Here is a 17,006-nt window from a genome sequence, read left to right as displayed (position 1 = left end):
TAGTGAGTGGAAGTAGGAGGGAGCTGAACCTGTGGTCAATCTGTAAGCAAGCGTCAAAGCCTTGAACTTGATGCGTGCAGCGAGTGGTAGCCAGTGCAGAGAGATGAGCAGAGGAGTGACGTGGGCCCTTTTGGGCTCGTTGAAGACCAGACGAGCTGCAGCATTCTGGATCATTTGTAGAGGTTTAGTTGCACATGATGGAAGACCGGCCAGAAGAGCATTGCAGTAATCAAGCCTAGAAATGACCAGGGCCTGGACGAGAAGTTGTGTTGCATGCTCAGTTAGGAAAGGCCTGATCTTCCTGATGTTGTGCATAGCAAACCTGCATGATCGAGCTGTCTTTGTAATGTGGTCTGTGAAGGTCAGCTGATCATCAAAGATTACTCCAAGATTTCTGACCGACCTTGATGGGGTGATTGAGGAAGAATCTAGCTGGATAGTGAGGTCGTGCTGTAGAGACTGATTGGCAGGGAGGACGAGAAGCTCAGTCTTTGCCAGGTTGAGCTGCAGGTGATGTCCCTTCATCCATGCCGAGATGTCCGCCAGACAGCTTGAGATCCGTACAGCTACTGTGGGATCATCTGGTTGAAATGAGAGGTAGAGCTGGGTGTCATCAGCATAGCAATGGTAAGAGAAACCATGTGCCTGTATGATGGGTCCCAGTGATGTGGTGTAAATGGAGAAGAGGAGCGGTCCGAGAACTGAACCCTGAGGAACGCCTGTGGTCAGTTGATGTGCTTTGGATACCTCACCTCTCCATGTGACCTTGAAGGACCTACCTGTGAGATAGGACTCAAACCAGTTGAGGGAGGTTCCAGTGATGCCCAGTGATGAGAGGGCGGACAAGAGGATCTGATGATTCACAGTGTCGAAGGCAGCAGACAGGTCCAGTAGAATGAGAACTGATGATTTGGAAGCAGCTTTTGCGATCCGCAGGGCTTCCGTGACTGACAGCAATGCAGTCTCAGTTGAATGTCCTTTCTTGAAGCCAGATTAGTTGACATCCAGCTGGTTGTTCAGAGACAGGAAGGATGATACTTGGTTAAAAGCAACTCGTTCAAGTGTTTTCGCAATGAATGGTAGGAGAGAGACAGGTCTGTAGTTCTCTAGAAGTGATGTGTTTAATGTTGATTTTTTAAGCAGAGGAGTTACCTATTTATCAGAGTTAAATATTTAGTAATAAACTTTTATGACAGAAATATCACTAGGCTACATGTAACTTAAATCATTTAATTCCTTCATTATCAACACTGTCTAGAATAGCGATTTAAGTGTGAATTGCGACTTCTCTTTGTGTTAAATCAGCCTCAGACTCCGATAGCCTGTGGGGGGTTGGAGGGACATTTGCTGGACAAAGGTGTTAATGTTCCTCTTTCATATGGAGAGTGTCGGATAGCCAGCCTGATGAGCAGGCAAAATTATTGTAAGGATAAATCTGTGTCCAAATGTAGGCCCCATATCTTATTAAATTATAAATATTGTAGTTTATTTATTGTAGCCTATTTTAAAGTTATTGTAAGGTGAATTCAACAAGGCATGCTGTGTCTTTGAAGCAACAATTAAAGGCTAAATAATTATCATGCATTGACCATATCATGCATGCGCAGCGAGGGAGACTAAATAAATTTGTTAAAAAGAGTTCCAGCACGAGAGAGGCAAAGAAAAACGCATGTTTTTAATTTAATTATGTTTCTTTGGACAATTTTCGTTTTGTACTGTTTTAATTGTTTAATTTAGCTGTAATTTCTTTGGCAATACAAATTTAAAATGTCGCAATAATAAGATTAGCCTAGTGTTTCTTATTTTGCATCGCAAAAGAAATAAACTCTAAACCCGATGCAACCCTGTTTTAAATAAAAAAAACTGTCCCGACACTTTATTTAAACCTTGAAATGTTCGAACTTGGTTTCAAACTTAAGTAATTTTAGTGTTCTTTTACATTACACAATAATTTAGCAGACTAAAGACGAGCTTCTTCATTTTCATTTTCTGATGCAATCGGCTGACAATCTTCCTTCATCAGTTTATGTCGTTTGTGCAGCGGCTGCGGTTCTACAGGAATGTAGCAAATTTATGTTGTAATGATAATTAAACAAAACTCTTGACTTTAAATAAGTAAACAGTTATAAACAGTTAGCTATTTAAGCATCAAGGTGGTAAAATATAAACGCTGTAGGGCAACATCGATTAACAACATGTATGCTACATTGAGATTCGATCTCGGGTCGTTTGAAGCTCCTCGAAGCTCGTGTTGTTGCGTTAACCACTGAGCTATCGTCTGTACGCTGTTTAAGTTGTAAAGCCTCATTGATGTAGCCTAAATGTTTTTATTGCAATGTTTTATGTTGAAATGTTTTCATTATTTATTCAATTACATTTCAGTAGCCTAATTTCAGTATTGTGATTATGAATTATTTTAACCACGTTTCACTTGTTGAATTCTTCTGCTACCAGCTTTCAATCGCTCTGAATGAGCCGCGGTGCGGCGGCAGATTACGCATTAGAGAGAATAAACCGGAATAAACGAACACTTTTCATAGTCTATGATTGTAGCGCCTCTTAGCGGTAAAAGGCAGCAAATACACCACACATTTTACCGCTGCGGTGGAACGGCTGATGTGGGCATTGTCATGGCTTGCCTCGACATTTGCGTTTGAATAGCGCGCGTCCTCCGTGGGCGTGTCAGATTAACGCGTAATGAAGTGTAATGAGCTGGGAAAAAAAATACTGACAGCACTCTCTTTTCATACAGATTGCATAAACTGAGAATATTTGTTTTTTATATAAATTACTTCATTTAAAAGAAGAGAATTCAAGCTTCATAAAGAAAATCTCTCGTGCCTGTATGACAAGTAATCGCGGAGTTACAGTTAATCTTAGGACGCGTTTCAGAATGGACTTCACTGACAGAGAGAACGCAGAACTCGCATCATGTTTGTTTTTCTTTATTTGGTGAAAAGCACAACACTTCCACACAACAAGTATCCACAAAAAAAATAGAAACTTAACAGGATCGATTGATGTATAACATTTGCCTGTATGACAAAAATCGACTGAGTTATTTGAGTCTCTTTTGCACTGATAAGAAAAAAAGCGAGCAGATCACGCCGGCGTGATTGCAGACCCCAGAGGGTTAATACCCAAACATTACTATAGTTAGACATCTGGGGATTAAACACATAAAATACAAACCGGTTTATTCCACGATCTCGACACCTCAGTGTGGAGATAGGGGAAAAACCGCAGTCCCCGACGAGGAGGCTGAGATACAGAGTTTTCCTGTTTTAAGATACAGTTCATCTAACAAACTCTTCTTTATTTTCAATCTCATAATGTTCAGCTGGCCAGTAAATATTTAACTGGCAACAGCACTAGATAAAACCTCCTTTTTTTTAAAAAGCTCCTCTTTATTCAGCAGAGTTATGAGCTGACTTATTTATTCAATGAAAACTCAAACATCTGCCTTTTTCTTAAGATTTTTATTTGTTTTGTTCTCTTTCTTTTTAAACAAAACACTAACGATACCAATTCCTCGGAACTGGAAATCGCAGCACACTAGATCTGGCATGTGAAAGCTGAGATAGGGCGGAGCCCGTCCCAACCCCCGCTGTCAGATCCGTTTGCGAACCCCGAAATGCGAGCCGTCTCCGTGCCTCGGCAACAGAGAGACCCGCGCGGGGAACGCGAACCGAACCGTCCTCCTCGAAGAACGCCCGACGGGAGCGGAGCGTCCTCACGGACAGCTTCTCGCAATGCACAGTCAGATCCCTCGAGAAATGACTGTTGCATGCTCCACTCCCAAACAGCAACAAAAAGCTGATGTGTGTCCCCACCCGTGATGTAACGAGGGCAGGGAACAACACAACGTCTATAATCTTGCTTGCTCGCCATAATGATAGATAGTGATATATATATTGGGCTTGACAAACAACAATAAATAGACAAGGACAGATTTCACAGAGAGTGCTTGCTGAAGGTACAGAAGCTGTCACGGTCTGTTTTCAAGGGTGCTTTATAGTTTCCTGGTCTATGACGTCACCCATGACGTTTCGGGCTTCCATTGGACTAATTTTACATGTGCTTCATGACGCAATCACGCAGAGCGTTCCCACCGCGTCTCAAACGCAGCTCGAAGTTCCCTTGAAAGGGAACTTGTTCACACGGAGACCGTTTTCAAAAACTTGTACTTTGAAACCAGTTTTTAAAAGTTTGCATTTTCAGGCACCAAAAACATAGTTGTCGTGTAAACGAACGGCTAAAACGCATTAAAAGTTTTACATTTTTAGTGGAAAATGGTGTTGTGTAAACAGCCCCTAAATGTCTATGTGGTGTTTTTAATGTGCTTTAAGACACACCATGTGTAAGTTCATAAGTCGACAGCATTGCTGAGTATTTCCTCCTTAAAACTGCAGTGAACCAAAGACAGTCTCAAAAACACGGTTTGAAATCGCTGGTGTTTCTGACGTCACAAACGACCTTGTAACCAATCAGATCAACGTGTGATCGTCAACCAGTGGATCTCTGAGCTGAGTGAGTGAGTGGAGGCGGGGCTCATCTGCATATTCATAGAACCGCGCATACTAAATGAGGCGAGGATGTTGAGTTACATTCAAGATTAAGACATGAAGACATTTTTTCAAGAAAAAAATGCTTAAATATGTCATTTTGGAGATCAAAGATGAGTTTTAAGGGATAAAATGATCGACTGCAGGGGGACTTTAATGTTGTCTACTGCCAAAAGAACTATTGATGTTTCAGTGAATTTTGGTCATTCAAATAGAAAGTCCCTGGAGGCTGTGATGTGGTAACATGTGTTATCTATCATACATCTAACCAAATTAGATAAATTAAGAGCTGAGTGTGTGTGTATTTAACACTCGAGCTGATCACAACACGGCTGCTATAAGGACATTATTAACTGCTAATGTTATTTATTTCTAATGTTTACCATTTGGAAAAGAGGCCACAGATGGAATGCAAATGTACTGAAAAACATTTCAAATCTTGGCATAAAATATCATCATCATTCAAATGTAAAAGCACTTACCCTGTCGGATTTTCTTTGTTATTGTCACCTGACAGCGGATGCACTTCTTCATTCTGTGAGCACATTCTGAGGAGACACGACCCGACAGAGGTTTGCATAAATGTGTGGGATTCAGTGATAAGACACAGCAACTGTGTGTGAGTGAGTGAGCGTGAGTGTGTGTGAGTGAGTGAGTGAGTGTGTGTGTGTGTGAGTGTGTGAGTGAGTGAGTGTGTGTGTGTGTGTGAGTGTGTGAGTGAGTGAGTGAGTGAGTGTGTGTGTGTGTGTGTGTGTGTGTGTGTGTGTGTGTGAGTGTGTGAGTGTGTGTGTGTGTGAGTGAGTGAGTGTGAGTGTGTGAGTGTGTGAGTGTGTGTGTGTGTGTGAGTGAGTGAGTGAGTGAGTGAGTGAGTGAGTGTGTGAGTGAGTGAGTGAGTGAGTGAGTGAGTGAGTGAGTGAGTGAGTGAGTGAGTGAGTGAGTGTGTGTGTGTGTGTGTGTGTGTGTGTGTGTGTGTGTGTGTGTGTGTGTGTGTGTGAGTGAGTGTGTGTGTGTAAACTCACCCTCACACGCGACGCTGTGTTGGCAGGGGGAGAACAGCACTAGCAGCGCGAGCTCAGAGCAGATCAGGCACTCGCTGGGACCCGTCACACTCGGCACCGCCAGGTTGGTCATGGTGTTGGGCGTAGTGTGAACCCGCCGGAGACTGGCACTGCTGGTGCCCGTGCCACACGTGACGGCCTGCAGTCTGAACACACACACACACACACACACACACACAGTGTTAGAGCGGTGTCGTGTTAGCGGCCCCTAAGTTTATATCTAATGATCTTTGCAACGGAAGTGAATCAATCAAAACTAACTTTATCTGGACAATAACTCTATTCTAGAGCTGCTGTAAAGCCTAAACACTCTCTGTGACTGTAATCTCCTGTTATCACTGTAAAGCTGCTGTGAAACTCTATATTGTTAAAAGCGTAATATAATGAAGGAGACTTGAGTTGACACACACCTGTGTTTCTCTGCAAAGCTCCTGATGAGAGTTTGTACGCTGCTGTCCGTCACCAGGTCCAGTGGGCTTTTTCCTTTATGATTGGCGTAATTAATATCGGCTCCCTCCTGTGCCAAGAAGCAAGCGATGGCAGAACCGACGTTCAGCTCCGTGTTTCCCATCAGCCCTGAGCTACACAACTACAGGCACAGAGCGGAGGAGTAAACACACTGCACACACACACACACACTGGAAACAGGCTGCTCTGGTGTGTGGAGCATCAAAGGTTTCTCTTTACAAACTGTTTTTGCAGTGTTGAGATTTGTAGCCAATCACAGACATGCACGTGAAGGCAATGGCCAATCAGAGGCGTTTAAGTCAGTCAGAATCTGAGTTTGTTTGTGCCATTCATAATTTGAATAAATGTTTATTTTTCATGCAGCTAAGTGCAAAGTTTCAGGAGAGACAAATGTATTAAAATGCAGGATTGAATTTGAAATTGCGTTGTTTGACAACAGACGGGATAAAACATGTAAGTCTTCAGTTTATGTCAGTCTGTCATAGGCATACAGAGTTCAGTCAGTTTGAACGTTTCCTGGAATTATCCATTCCAGTTCCAGTCCTTGATTCTGATTGGTCAATAGCTGTTTTATTCACGATAAAACACGACCGCTTCACTCAACGGTTCAATGTATCACTACACAACACTCTTAGCAACGTAAACATAGGCTATGTTCTCATTAATGTTGCTCATTGATAAGCTTATAGAGTGAGTATTGTGAGAGATCGAGTAAGCGAGTGTTCCTGCATTTACAGCAGATATAGCGTCTTCCTTCAGGTCAGTCCTATATTCATGATAAAATATCTTAAACGAGGCCAAAACGGAGAGAAAAAGAAGCGTTTTCAAACGAAACCGTGTTCAGTGTGTGGAGGCCTGAGGTGAGGTCCCTGTGAGCGGCTCATCTTACCCTGCTGTAGAGCGCGGCCCCCTCTCCCTCGGCACTGCTCATGACTGCGCTCAGCTGCTGTCGGCTCAGAGCCGTGTGCATCGCCGTGTCCCCGTCCTCGTCCTCCGCGTTCACGTCTGCGCCCTCCGTCACCAGCAGCGCCACCAGGGCCATGTGACCCTGCGTCACGCACAACTGCAGCGCCGTCTGGTTACGGTTGTTGCGGATGTTGATGTCACAGCGACCCTTCAAACAAAACAGTCACAGATACGCCGCCGGTCAATCTGTTTCTCTCATAATCAGGGTTTGAAATTACTAGCTGAAATTTACGGCCAATTTGACTGCTACATTTTTTAAGTTACCGGCCATTCAGAACTTCTACTAGCCAAAAAGAGAAAAATAAACCACTACGCCACAGCTTATATATATATACACTATATAAGCTGTGGCATAGTTAATCTGGTTTATTTATTCCCCCCCCCCCCTTTTTCTTATTTATATGAATTTATAAAAAATGTCCTGGCTCTTCTAAACTTTATAATGGCAGTGAATGGCCGTTTCTGTTTTGAAGTCCATAAAAGTGCATCTGTCCATCATAAAAGTGCATCTATCCATCATAAAAGTGCATCTATTCATCATAAAAGTGCATCTATCCATCATAAAAGTGCATCTGTCCATCATAAAAGTGCATCTGTCCATCATAAAAGTGCATCTGTCCATCATAAAAGTGCATCTATCCATGATAAAAGTGCATCTGTCCATCATAAAAGTGCATCTGTCCATCATAAAAGTGCATCTTTTCATCATAAAAGTGCATAAATTCATCATAAAAGTGCACCTATCCATCATAAAAGTGCATCTTTTCATCATAAAAGTGCATCTATCCATCATAAAACTGCATCTTTTCATCATAAAAGTGCATCTGTCCATCATAAAAGTGCATCTATCCATCATAAAAGTGCATCTATTCATCATAAAAGTGCATCTATTCATCATAAAAGTGCATCTATTCATCATAAAAGTGCATCTATCCATCATAAAAGTGCATCTATCCATCATAAAAGTGCATCTATCCATGATAAAAGTGCATCTGTCCATCATAAAAGTGCATCTATCATCATAAAAGTGCATCTATTCATCATAAAAGTGCATCTATCCATGATAAAAGTGCATCTATCCATCATAAAAGTGCATCTATCCATCATAAAAGTGCATCTATTCATCATAAAAGTGCATCTATCCATGATAAAAGTGCATCTATCCATCATAAAAGTGCATCTATCCATCATAAAAGTGCATCTATCCATCATAAAAGTGCATCTATCCATGATAAAAGTGCATCTATTCATCATAAAAGTGCATCTATCCATCATAAAAGTGCATCTATCCATCATAAAAGTGCATCTATCCATGATAAAAGTGCATCTATTCATCATAAAAGTGCATCTATTCATCATAAAAGTGCATCTATTCATCATAAAAGTGCATCTATTCATCATAAAAGTGCATCTATCGTGATAAAAGTGCATCTGTCCATCATAAAAGTGCATCTATCCATCATAAAAGTGCATCTGTCCATCATAAAAGTGCATCTATCCATCATAAAAGTGCATCTATCCATGATAAAAGTGCATCTATCCATCATAAAAGTGCATCTATCCATGATAAAAGTGCATCTATTCATCATAAAAGTGCATCTATCCATCATAAAAGTGCATCTATCCATCATAAAAGTGCATCTATCCATCATAAAAGTGCATCTATCCATCATAAAAGTGCATCTATTCATCATAAAAGTGCATCTATCCATGATAAAAGTGCATCTATCCATCATAAAAGTGCATCTATCCATCATAAAAGTGCATCTATCCATCATAAAAGTGCATCTATCCATGATAAAAGTGCATCTATTCATCATAAAAGTGCATCTATCCATCATAAAAGTGCATCTATCCATCATAAAAGTGCATCTATCCATGATAAAAGTGCATCTATTCATCATAAAAGTGCATCTATTCATCATAAAAGTGCATCTATTCATCATAAAAGTGCATCTATTCATCATAAAAGTGCATCTATCGTGATAAAAGTGCATCTGTCCATCATAAAAGTGCATCTATCCATCATAAAAGTGCATCTATTAAATGTGCACCACTTTTATCATGGATCATACACCTAGGATGAGTTGAGGGTGAGTAAATCATGGGCTATAGTTTTGGGTGAACTATCCCTTTAAATGTGTGAATGAGGAACAGTGTAATCTCACACACCTCTTTGAGGAGGATCTCGGCCACATCCCGGTGGTTGTTCAGAGCGGAGAGATGAAGAGCGGAGAATCCATCATCCTTCTTCACGTCAGCCAGCTGTCGCGCTCGAGCCAAGATCATCTCCGTCGCGCTGGAGGCACACACACACACACACACACACACAGGGTCAGAATCCAGCACTATTAGCACTCGCTCAGAGGATCGTAGAAGCTTAGACGCCACATTTTACATTTAAATCTGTTTCAGACGCCAGGAACACCGGATCAGGATCTTCGATCAGTCTGATGGGGTTTACAAGCTCAATAAAGTTCCTTTTGTTAATATTAGTAACATGAACTAACATTGAACAATATTTCTAAAGCATTTATTAATATTATTTAATGTAAATTTTAACATTTACTAATGCATGATTAAAATCAAAAGTGAACATTATTGAAATCACCAGAACTAACAATGAACAGCTGTCTTTGTTATTAACTAATGTTAATATTAATGTTAATGTTAACTAATGATTAATAAACACGGAAATGTACAGTCAAACCAAAAATGATTCAGACACCAGATATAATTTTTGATATGTTTTTCACTAGTGTGATCAGGACACTATAGTTCATTTCTGTAAGTGAGGAGAGCAAAATAAAGTAAACTGTGACATATTATACACACATATTATTATAAATTTAACTTACATTAAAAATTTGGGAGCAATAATGATTCCTCCACTTTGAGCTGATGATGTTCTGCTGAAGTGTGTTTTCTGTAACTGCTAATGCTCTTTTTACACACACACTGAACAACATGAAGCATTGCTTGGTCACTGGTTGAGCTAAACTGGTATTCTCTAATTGTGTAGTTAAATTGAACAGCTGACAGATATTCAACATAATTCATGTGTGAGAGTCTAACAGAAGGACGGACAAAACCAGTCAAATATCCACTGATCTTTTTTTTTTTTTTTTTTTTTTAGTTTATTTAGTTTGACAGGGACATTGTACATTAATAAAACATTTCTGTAAATGTACCAGAGTGTGTGAGTGAGTGTATCTGAGAACTGAGTTCTGCTTATGTTTATCACCATTGTCTAAACTATAGCGAATAAACTGAGATAATGTGAGAAATGTTGAAGGAGTCTGAATAAATTTGTTTTTGACTGTATAAACAACAAGGAGGAAAAGATGAGACCTTAGTTTCACACTGACTTCAACAAGTGTTCACTCATTTACTAGATAATTAAATATACAAACATGAACTATTGATCTGAATGTAAATTACTTCGATGGTCACTTTAGACATTCTACTGACTATAAGTAGCAACTACATGTCAACTTATTCTCCTAACCCTAACCTAATAATCTACTACTACTCTAATGAGAGCTAGTTGAGGTTTTGCAACATGACTTATCCGTCAGCAGAATGTCTACAGTGGAGCGTTGAAATGTAACCGGATTTCATTATAAGAGAAGTAGAGCAGAATGTGACATGGAACTAGAACAGTTACGTAGAGAATCTAGCCAAGGACAACAGTCAATTATACAGGTCAGTGTCACAGACTCAAGAGCGGGTCAAACAAACAAAACTCCAGCTCCTCCTGTGTGTGTGTGTGTGTGTGTGTGTGTGTGTGTGTGTGTGTGTGTGTGTGTGTGTGTGTGTGTGTGTGTGTGTGTGTGTGTGTGGTAGATTAGCTGAGTTTTGAAGGGTGTGCAGTTGTTTACGCTGATGTCCAGCAGGATTCAGCAGCTCTACATCAGACTGTGTGTGTGTGTGTGTGTGTGTGTGTGTGTGTGTGTGTGTGTGTGTGTGTGTGTGTGTGTGTGTGTGTGTGTGTGTGTGTGTGTGTGTGTGTGTGTGTGTGTGTGTGTGTGCATCTGCTTCCAGGTGTCAGTCAGTCTAATTGGCTGCTATGTCACCAATCTGCTCTTACTGACCTTGATTTCTAACAACACTCACTCGCTCACACGCTCACTCACTCACACACTCACTCACACACTCACTCACTCACACACTCACTCACACGCTCACTCGCTCTCTCGCTCTCTCGCTCTCTCGCTCTCTCGCTCTCTCGCTCTCTCGCTCTCTCGCTCTCTCGCTCTCTCGCTCACTCACTCTCTCACTCTCTCACTCACACACTCACACACTCACACACTCACTCACTCACTCACTCACTCACTCACTCACTCACTCACTCTCTCACTCGCTCACTCACACACTCACACACTCACTCACTCACTCACTCACACACTCACACACTCACTCACTCACACACTCTCTCGCTCACTCGCTCACTCGCCGTCCATAACAATAAATGAGAATCTTTTTTTTGTTCTAGTACTAGTACTAGTTTTTGTTTTTTTTGTTTTTTAACAACAACAAAAAAAAAAAACAGGTAATGATTTAATCACAACACAATTATAGAGTTGTGGTGCAGGAGACAACGTGTTGATATTATTTCCAGTTTGTTTGTGCAAAACAATTGGCTTATTGCTATAGTGACACTGATCACTAACTCCATCCTTAAAAACAACGAAGAAACGAATCATAACGATTTTAAAACAATGAATCAATAAAGAGTTAAAGTTATCTTCTAAATGTCCAACATAACTGAGCATTAAACACTAAAATGCCATTCGCTTTACTAAAAAAACAATTAATCCATAAATATTTCCTACTGCCAAAATGAAAAAGGTGGAAGACTAAGAAGAGTTCAGAAAACTTTACAGTAAGATCACAGCAGTGCTGTTAAAGCACAGGGGAATAACAGTAAAGATGATGAATGAGTGCAGTCTTTTGGGGTCGTGATAATATACTAATATACGTATAAGCTAATATACTAATATACGTATAAGCTAATATACTAATATACGTATAAGCTAATATACTAATATACGTATAAGCTAATATGCTGCCAACACTCGACGCGACACACATGGCAACCATCAGAGCGATCTCAGCGTGGAAGAAGAGGCCGCTGAAGCTCCAGTGTGTTTATATTCTTCTCTGAACAGGGATCAGCCCATCACGGACACAAGGCATTAAGGAAACGGTAACATTGTTCAGAATGTATTAAATTAATACAAAGAAACACAATCAACTGCATTTGTATAACCTCAAAAGAAGAGAAGATTCTCTCATACTGTGGTTAACCTGTTAACCCTCTGGGGACCAGAAACGCGCCCGCGCGTTTTGCCGTTTTTTTTTCACATAGCAGAAAAATAGACTTAAAATACTCTGTTGATTTTGATCGTACATATAAGTGTTATACATCAATCGATCTTGTTAATTGTCTATTATTTTTCTGTATACTCACAATAAAAACAAAGTTTTGTGCTTTTTGTCAAATAAAGAAAAATAAACATGATGCGAGTTTTGCCTTCTCTCTGTCAGTGCAGTCCATTCTGAAACACGTCCGAAAAATTAACTCTAACTCTGCAAATACTTGTCATACAGGCACGAGAGATTTTTCTTTATGAAGCTTGAATTCTCTTCTTTTCAATGATGTAATTTATATAAAAAACAAATATTCTCAGTTTATGTAATCTGTACGAAAAGAGAGTGCTGTCAGATTTTTTTTCCCCAGCTCATTACACTTCATTACGCGTTAATCTGACACGCCCACGGAGGACGCGCGCTATTCAAACGCAAATGTTGAGGCAAGCCATGACAATGCCCACATCAGCCGTTCCACCGCGGCGGTAAAATGTGTGGTGTATTTGCTGCCTTTTACCGCCAAGAGGCGCTACAATCATAGACTCTGAAAAGTGTTTGTTTATTCTCTCTAATGCGTAATCTGCTGCCGCACCGCACTGATTCAGAGCGATTGAAAGCTGGTAGCAGATGAATTCAACAAGTGAAACGTATAGTTAAAATAATTCATAATCACAATACTGAAATTAGGCTACTGAAATGAAATTGAATAAATAATGAAAAAGTAAAACATTGCAATAAAAACATTTACAGACGTACAGACGATAGCTCAGTGGTTAACTCAACAACACGAGCTTCGAGGAGCTTCAATCGACTCGAGATCGAATCTCAATGTAGCATACATGTTGTTAACCGATGTTGGCCAACAGCGTTTATATTTAACCTTCTTGATGCTTAAATAGCTAACTGTTTATAACTGTTTACTTATTTAAAGTCAAGAGTTTTGTTTAATTATCATTACAACATAAATTTGCTACATTCCTGTAGAACCGCAGCCGCTGCACAAACGACATAAACTGATGAAGGAAGATTGTCAGCCGATTGCATCAGAAAATGAAAATGAAGAAGCTCGTCTTTAGTCTGCTAAATTATTGTGTAATGTAAAAGAACACTAAAATTACTTAAGTTTGAAACCAAGTTCGAACATTTCAAGGTTTAAATAAAGTGTCGGGACAGTTTTTTTAATTTAAAACAGGGTTGCATCGGGTTTAGAGTTTATTTCTTTTGCGATGCAAAATAAGAAACACTAGGCTAATCTTATTCTTGCGACATTTTAAATTTGTATTGCCAAAGAAATGACAGCTATATTAAACAATTAAAACAGTAGGCCTACAAAACGAAAATTGTCCAAAGCAACATAATTAAATTAAAACATGCGTTTTTCTTTGCCTCTCTCGCGCTGAATCTCTTTTTAACAAGTTTATTTAGTCTCCCTCGCTCTCCATATGAAAGAGGAACATTAACACCTATGCCTATTGTCCTGCGCGCTCGATACAGCACTGAACTGTCCCTCCAACCCCCCACAGGCTATCGGAGTCTGAGGCTGACTTAACACAAAGAGAAGTCGCAATTCACACTTAAATCGCTATTCTAGACAGTGTTGATAATGAAGGAATTAAATGATTTAGTTACATGTAGCCTAGTGATATTTCTATCATAAAAGTTTATTACTAAATATTTCATTATTTCAGTAATTGATGAAATAAAACTGGTTTGGGCCAGCTTTTTCCAAGCAAAACTAAATATAATCTGAAAAAAACGCATGTTAATTTGTTTTCATGAACAAAATGTTCAACTCAATATTAAAGTCTACATGGATCTTTGGATCCTTTCAACCAGGCATGCAATTTGTGAATTAAGTTTTTTATTTTTTATTTTTTTATTCAAATAAATATCGAACCACGGTGCTTTGTGGTAATGCTGCTAAATTAAATAACATGTATTGAATAATTATGAACTTAAATGAAACAATATCGCAACATTTCGACAAATACATTATTTGATCTGTTTTTACATTTTAATTCAGGGCGATTTAGCCTGCTACATTTAATTAGAGCGAGATTTTCACCCTTGTCATTTTCTCATTGGGAAGCGCTTACAGGCTACATGTTTGAGTACATCCTCTGTACCTCTCGTTTTCATATGGATTACATAATCAGATAACATTTATTAGCCAGAATATTTAGACATTTAAAGGCTTTAGACAGAGCCGATTTCTTATAGTGACTGAGCTGAAGTGGCTTCGGTTCATTTTTGTGACGCGCAGTTCCCGGAGACAGAGACGACAGATAAACTGTTTTTGTCGTTAGCAAAAGTTCGAATAAAACCCGACTTTAGAAAAATGCATAGGGCCACTCGGCGTGGTCTGCCAAAACACTTAATTATAAACTTCAATATTTCATTCAAAATAATCTCAACACGCTTTGTAAAATTTTGAAAAGCCGTGCATGCATTCAGGCCACTGGAACTAATGAACAACTGAAACGCTGGTTTTGATTTTATTGTTTGTCGTTGTTTAAACGTGCTTGTTGCATATCTCTATTTTATATTTGATATGGTCTATTGGTGAAGTAGCCTATAGCATTGATTACTGTGGAGGGAGGGGTGTGGGGATTCAAATAATTCAGCAGAAGCAGGGATGTTTGGACCAGAAGGAAATCCCCGTCCCTCCTGGCAAATCACACTTTACTTAAAACCATGTTTTTAAAAACTCTAGGTTGTAGGGAATCAAAATAATAATGATAATAATAGGCCTAATAAAAAAAAATATATATATATAGGCTATATATGTAAAATTACTTTTTTTACAGAACTGCTTTTGAAATTACGATTGGTAGCCTCGTACGATTGGTACAGATGCAACGTCGTTGTGTTCGATACTATTGTTCCTAGTGTAAAATGGAAATGCATGGTAATTTTATTTTATAAATATAACCAAAAAACTGTATGGCGTAACAGAGTTTTAGAGCTAGACAAATCTCTCTGCATTAATAAATATAAAATTTGCAGTAGACCATGTTTGATCGGGATTTGAACCCGTGTCATCTTGATGATGAACCGTAAGTTCTACCGCTCGGCTATTAATTTCCTCACTGAGAAATGCCCAAACGTTTGTTTCTCACATGAGCGAGAAAACGTTTTGTCGTTAGCCTGTGTGAGTGTAGGCCTACTTTAGCCTACATGAATAAAAGTAGACCTTTTACAGTTTTAAAAGATGATATCTTATCTGTATGACCAACAATTACGCAGTAAGTTCTTTTAGCTGTTATGAGAAAAATAAATCCAAATGAACGCGCCGCCGCGTTTGTCAAACTCTAATTCAACATGCCAGAATAAAGCCAGATTTTAGAATAATGCATAGCCACTCGGCGTGGTGTGCCAAAATACCCTAATTATAAACTTCAATATTTCATTCAAAACCATCTCAAAACGCTTTGTGACATTTTAAAAAGCCGTGAATGTATTAAGGCCACTGGAACCAGGATCGTAACTGAAACGCGCTGCATGTCTCAATACAGGAGCGCTGGTTCAGATTGTATTGTTTGTTGTTTAAACGTGCATGTTGCATATTTAAAAATATTTGTTTAAAAATAAATGTTTGTTGTAGGCTTATTTGTAAATTACCATAACTTGTAGAATTTCATCCTTACTGTTGTTAATTGACATTAGCCCCACTTACGTTTTGATAAATGTCCCTTTGCGCCACCTGGCGGTCATTTCGCGAGCGACTTTGAAATGCGACTGGTTTATTTTTATTGTATTGGTCTACTTTAAAAAATAATACTTTATAAGACATTTATGGGAAAAGACTATTTTCTTTTCAAGATGTTTCCAACTGTAACTTTGAACCAATTCTGTAGAATGGCCCATATAGCATTTGACCAGGATTTGTTTCCAGGTATGACTAAAAATGTGCTTTTGGCTTTCATTTATATTTTGATTGTTTGTATATATATATATATATATATGTGTGTGTTTGTGTGTGTGTGTGTGTGTGTATATATATATATATATATATATATATATATATACACATGTAGGTTATATATATATACAAGAAAGAATGCAATGACAAAATATATATATATATATATATATATACATGTAGGCTATATATATATATACAAGAAAGAATGCAATGACAATATATATATATATATATATATATATATATATATATATATATATATATATATATATTGTCCTTACATTCTTTCTTGTGTGACACCCCTGAATGAAAGGCTCATTATTATGCAGGGTCACTGTCTGAGAACCACTTAATTATTCATGATAGGGGTTGGGCCGTTCCGCCCATCCGCATATTGCCTTGGCAAACAAAAAAATGTTTTTCACAATTTAAAACAATCTATTGTTTTATGTGAATGATTAGGAAGGATGATTTTCAGATCATTTTGAAGCAAAAACTCTAGGCAACAACGTACATTAGTCAAAAGTCTTGTGGACTCATATTTAGTATGTTTTTTGTGTCCTTATTTCAAAAACTTTATTTTTTAGTTTTTTCAATAACCACGCATAAACAATATTCTCTCAAAAATACAAACATGTACATACATGTTGC

At 38.8% G+C, this 17,006-nt stretch overlaps 1 protein-coding gene across 6 annotated transcripts in view; it reads right to left on the bottom strand.

Moving 5' to 3' along the window:
* The window catches only part of mib2 (MIB E3 ubiquitin protein ligase 2), a 97,303-nt gene that overhangs the window by 13,069 nt on the left and 67,228 nt on the right, over positions 1-17,006 (bottom strand). For all 6 annotated transcript variants that reach the window (XM_056240437.1, XM_056240438.1, XM_056240441.1 and 3 more), the window contains 5 exons: positions 9,230-9,356; positions 6,981-7,205; positions 6,034-6,212; positions 5,585-5,769; positions 5,048-5,113 (listed from right to left, as the gene is read on the bottom strand). In XM_056240437.1, the coding sequence (XP_056096412.1) occupies positions 5,048-5,113; positions 5,585-5,769; positions 6,034-6,212; positions 6,981-7,205; positions 9,230-9,356 (782 nt within the window). The remainder of the gene's footprint in view (positions 1-5,047; positions 5,114-5,584; positions 5,770-6,033; positions 6,213-6,980; positions 7,206-9,229; positions 9,357-17,006) is intronic.

This window comes from Rhinichthys klamathensis, unplaced genomic scaffold (assembly GCF_029890125.1).
Source record: "Rhinichthys klamathensis goyatoka isolate OS25496 unplaced genomic scaffold, OSU_Roscu_1.1 h1tg000599l_1, whole genome shotgun sequence".
Lineage (NCBI taxonomy): Eukaryota > Metazoa > Chordata > Actinopteri > Cypriniformes > Leuciscidae > Rhinichthys > Rhinichthys klamathensis.
The sequence above is the reverse complement of the archived record's forward strand: the minus strand, read 5'-3'. Positions and strand labels throughout refer to the sequence as shown.